The 5,524-nt window shown below is 44.1% G+C and overlaps 1 protein-coding gene across 1 annotated transcript; it reads left to right on the top strand.

The window, feature by feature from the left end:
- Positions 1 to 44: 44 nt before the first annotated feature.
- On the top strand, positions 45 to 3,380 carry LOC113030972 (uncharacterized; the record flags this gene model as incomplete). The annotated part of the gene is made up of 5 exons (XM_026182784.1): positions 45 to 473; positions 1,410 to 1,624; positions 2,333 to 2,450; positions 2,535 to 2,694; positions 2,937 to 3,380. Coding segments are annotated over 5 exons (936 nt in total), but the record flags the coding sequence as incomplete, so codon positions are not given.
- Positions 3,381 to 5,524: the final 2,144 nt, after the last annotated feature.

Raw genomic sequence — 5,524 nt, forward strand, 5'->3', positions numbered from 1 at the left:
AGAATATTTTGTAAGGGGTGAACACTTAAAGCTGAAAGAGCTGAAATCGAAAGCTCGACATTCCTACCTGGATACGAAAAGGAAAAAAATACCTGTTCAAAAATAAAAAATACATCCCTCCGTACCCCCGGCCGGAGTTTCACGTGTCTCATGTGAAACACGACACAGAGAGAGGGTCACTGTGCTGGATCTCGAAGGATGGAGGCTTCAAGGATCCACACGGAGGCGTCAAGGACCCTGAAGAGCCGTCCCTGGTGTGGTGGAGTCTGGCTGTTGGACCAGAGGAGATCCGGTCAGCTGAGAGGAGGCTCCTGAAGAAGACCTTCCCATACCGGACCAAGGAGCAGGCCCGGAGGCAGCAGAGGTTCCTGTGGAAGTTCGCCTCCTCTCCAGCCTTCAGTGAGAAGTCCAGGTATGGATCGTACCGCTTCACCTTCAGGGTGGAGGAGGTGCTGGAGGCCTACAGCGAGCAGGTACGGACTCCTTCAGTTTAAATTTGAAACACTTACTAACCTTTGATAATGCTGTTTTATTACAGCAGACACTGATGAGACGCCTGCTGACTCATTACAAACTGAATTTTATTTATTCACAAGTGTTCAGTTCATCCAGCACACAGCCCCTCAAAACTCTGCTGACCACGTTATTGCAGTTTAAAAAAAATTGATTTAGTTTAGACTTTTTTGTTTTTAAATCATTTCAGTTTCAGGAAGTCTCCAGTTCAGTTTGCTGGTCTCAGTTTAGTTTTTATAGTTTAAAAATGTTTCGTTTTCATTTAGTTTTATTAGTTTCGGTCTCAGTTTTAGTCTTTGTGACTCATTATTGTATTTATTGAAAAGACCAGAGAAGATGTAATTTATCTGCATAGATATTCAAATATGAGGAGAAGCCTCATAAAAACTTCCATCTGACCTGATCAGGCAGTTTGTGATTTTACCAGAATATTAAATCATGAAACAAAAACATTTCCTTTGTAAATTAATTTTACTTTAGTTTTTCATGTTCATTAAATTTCATTTCGTTCAGTTTCAGTTTGTTGTATATAAGGTCTAATTTTGGTGTAGTTTTATTACCGTGTAATAACCTCGGTGTAGAGGTGAGTAAACGTCTTCCTTACATTTTGCTTCCAACAGCCAGACTTGATTGTGATATCTGAAGAGTCCTACAGATTTCCTGAAGCCTTTTCAGAGCTTTTATTTAGACATTGGCTGCTTTTTCACTCATTCTCAGTCTGGTCCTTGTACCTGACCACAAAGCACCAAACACATGGGAGGAACCAGTGCTGCAAAGATAAGTCTGTGACCAGCCTTTCACGAAACAGTCTGACACCAACAAAGAGCTCTAAGTTGAGCACTTGTCACATCTCTGCGTGGTGTTCCCTCCACTGAAACCTGTTTATTTGTCTCCAGTTTTGCTTCGGTGCTCCACCCGTCTTGCGAGTGTTCAAGACCTCCCTGTACAAACAGGAAGTGGTGTATACTGTGCTGGTCCACAGACCGCACGATGACGGGCGCTTCTCCGAGTACCCCGAGCTTCCCGATGACGACCCGAACGCCGTCTGTGCTTACAGACGAGAAGAAAACATCTTCATCTGGAGACCAGAGGCCATGTGTGGGACACACTGGTAAGAAACACATAAAGATTTCCATGGAGTCCACCGAACCACACACTCACTGCCAGTTTATTAGATACACCTTCTCAAACATCTGAGCAGCAGCTCAGTGCATGTAGACATGTAGACGTGATCAAAACGACCGAAGCTGAGCATCAGGATGGGAGGGGGAAGGTCTGACCCAGAGTGTTTCAGGAGCTGCTCATCTGCTGGGAGTTTCCCAGACAGCCGTCCTCACACGACCACACTGTGCCATCTTCTGATTGGCTGCTTCCAGCAGGGTAACACGCCATGTCACACAGGCCAGATCATCTCAAACTGGTTTACTGAACACCAGTGTTTGTATATGATGTCATGCCACTCCAAGTTTAAACACATTTAAAAAACAGCTGCTAGATTCAGAATCAGCTGATTTGTCTGTGATTTGTAAAATAACTTTATTATCGTTAATGAAACTTACTAACACATAGACTCACGGTGAGAAGATGGTGGTGAAAGGAGGACCTAGTTCCTGTGCCACAGACAGTACACGGGTCCAGTTTTACTGTGATGTAGTTCAGAGTTAGTGAGAGACAAACACTGATGCTGAACAGAAACCAGGCCGTGACTTCAGGACACTCAGAGTGTCTTTACACTTCAGCGCTGACCTGAGCAGCGTCAGTGAGGCGCAGTGATGCAGTTTAACCTCTGTGGGCTGATTCAGATGCTGCTTCCTCTCAGGTATGAGCTGGACTACAGACCTGAGGACAACCTGATGGAAGCCTGGGAGCTGGATGATTGCCCACAGTATTATGTTTGGGATCACGTCGCCCTCGCCCTGCATGTGGAGAGCGGACAGGTACGTTCGCTCAGATCTTCACGTCGAGCATTGCTACAAATCCAGCTGCACAGACGTGTTAATTATCCTCTGTTTCTTTTTCAGGTGCTGAAGTTCGACTCCGATCGACTGAGACAGAACCTCAAGTTCTGTGAGCGAGACGACGTGACCATCGCACCGAAATTCTACTTTGATGATTGTGAGGAAGCTCAGAGCGTTATCGAAAGTCTGTGGCCCGAGTCGTCACTGGAGAAGAACTTTGCAGGTAATAAATCAATAAAACTCTCAGTTACAAACCTTAAAGTTATATGACAGAAACTCAACTCCACATAGTTTTTATCACGTCAGGCAGCCTGTTTATTTCTGCTGGAACATTTTACCATTGGAGTCTATGGGGACTGAACCAGCCTCTAGTGGTCGCTAGAGGAACTGCAGTTTTCGCTCCTGGAGCGTTGGCTTCATCTTTCCTCCATCTCAGTTCGTCCTCTGCCTGTCTCCTTCTCACAGGTCTCTCTCTTTAGGGGAAGAAAACCCCACAGCAGTGTTAAAGAGGCCTCAAGACTCGGTGCTGTGAGGCAACGATCGGGTTTAACTTCTGCAAACTTTTCCTTTTTTAAAGAGACCAAACGTACACACTGCTGTGCAAAAAGCTTGAGGCACCTCGATAAGAAGCAAACTAGTGAGAGAGCTGCTTAAAGTCTTATTGATGCTGTCAAGGATAAGCCGCGCTGCTGAAGCATCAGCGCCTCTGTGTGAGCGCACTGTCACTGTCAAATCATCAGCAACACTGGACGTTGTCACTCTGTCCTGTCTGCAGGAGACCAGTCTGCAAATTTAAGATTAGAAGACATTTCAGAAAGTAAAGCTATATACAGTATTATTATTATTACGACTGTTACTGTAGTTATTCTTATGGGTGCTGTGTGAAATTTAGGGTGACCACCTTTATTCTCAGGAATCCTTCTCCAGGCTTCCTGAATTCATTCAGAGCTCTTCTTTGTATGTTTCTGCCTTTTGTCATGTGATATGTGATTGTTGGGGTTTCTCAGTATCACTGTGGGGTTTTTCCTTGCAGTGTGAAACACCTCGAGGTTACTGTTGTTGTGATTTGGTGCTAAAGAAATACAACGATGATCTCACACTGCTTTGGAAATGCTGATGTTTCCTCTGAGGAGGCCGATCCATGACTGACGGTGTGTTTGGGATCGTTGTCGTGCTGAAAACTGAGACTCTGGCCAATCAGATGCTTTCCAGACTGCTGGTAACAAAGTGTCTGAAGATACAATTTAAACAGCTTCTTTGATTGGTCGTCTGTTACGTGTAAAAACGACACTGGTTCATGTGGGTGGGGTTTCTCCACTTCTATGCTCCATCACGGTGGAGGTTATACATGTAACAGTGGAGGGGCGGAGACAGAAAAACTGCTTCACATGCTTCGCTTTTGCATTTTATTAGTTGATTTCAGATATACGACTTCCTGTAATACCACAGATACATAATTATGTATGAACATGTATGATTATGTGTTTTTATGCAGTGTGTTCATGTGCCTGAATTTCATACACATTTCTACCTTTTTATACAATAAGACAATAAAGTTCTTTTGAATCTGAATTTGTGTATTTATTAAGAGAACAATCGTACAATTAATTATAAACACAAAGATTAGTTTATTTATATTTCTAGAATAATATTGAAAAGCTCTGAGACATATTAATCTAATTTGATTGACCCCACCTTGAAGTTGGACCTGTGGGCGGGGCTTGTCAGAGCCTCTTGTGGGTTTACCACACATAGTTAAGAGCACCACCCTTCTCTGGCTCCTGGAAGGTGCTCATAGTGGGGACCGGGCTGTGACTGGGAGGAACGACCTACCTGATCTCTGAGCGCTGGAGGTCGACGGCAGGAGGAGCAGAGTGCAGCTCGAGCAGCAGCTGAAGCAAAAATCTACCATCAGTCATTAGGTTGGTTTAAAGAGAATCGTGGATCCCAGCAGCAGGTGGGGCTCCATCAGTGAGGTCAGGTCACATTGTCATTGTTGTAGTTTGAAGTTTGTCTGCCCTCAGCACACATACTGTGTGTCTGTTGGGCCAGTAATATGTGTAATACTATAAAACCTGCGTTTGTGAATGAGTCAGAATTTGTGGGTTTGTTGCTGATTTGAGTCCGAACTGCAGTTTAAACCTGGTGAGAAGAACAAAGAAAAGTAGAAAAAGAGCCTGAAAAACTCTTATCAGGGGATCTGCAGCTGCAGGTGAGGCGAGCTCGAGAAACTGTCAAGAAATGCAGCTGGTGGGAGAGGCAGTGTTTAACAAATAACAACCTTGAGATGGTGACAGCGTGGTCGAATGATGCTCCACCCAAGAGATCAATGCAAACATCCACCAGCCTCCAAAGCAGCAATGAGAGATAAACGAACTCCATGAGACTCTGGACCTGTGTGGTTCTTCTTGTCACTGCCTCGTTAACACGAGAGAAGAAGAATGAGGACGTCCTCTGTGCTCAGATGTTGTGTTGTGTGTATCAAAGAGCCATGTAGGGGTCAGCAGAGGTGGGAAGTAATGACATACAAATACTTTATTACTGTACTTAAGTAGAATTTTCTGGTATCTGTACTTAAGTATTTATTTTTTGGACTACTTTTTACTTTCTACTCCTTACATTATCAAAACTCGTCTCTTTAGGCTCAGCAGTATCATTTCTATGTGATTTCTGTTATGTAAGCTGCTATAAGTGACTTGTTGGCCTATAATATGTGAACCACATCTCACATGTATCCCTCATGAATGATATAAAATCATCTTGAGACACAAACGACATTCACATCACGAGAAACTGGAATCAAACAGACTTATATGTGTTCTTTATCTTTAGGTACAACGACGCCGTTTATTGGCACTGGGAGCAGCGCCGGTGTGCGTCTGTGGTATCAGCTTCGAGCGGGGCTGCAGAAGAAGCATGAAGGGAGAAACGTTTCTATCAGCTCAACAAACATGTGAAATCACAGAAAAGTGTTCGCAGGGCACCAGACAGGCCGGGACCCCGCTCGCCCTTCAACTTTTTTTTTACTTTCTTACTTACATTTCGGTACTTTT

Source organism: Astatotilapia calliptera, chromosome 10 (genome assembly GCF_900246225.1).
Source record: "Astatotilapia calliptera chromosome 10, fAstCal1.2, whole genome shotgun sequence".
NCBI lineage: Eukaryota > Metazoa > Chordata > Actinopteri > Cichliformes > Cichlidae > Astatotilapia > Astatotilapia calliptera.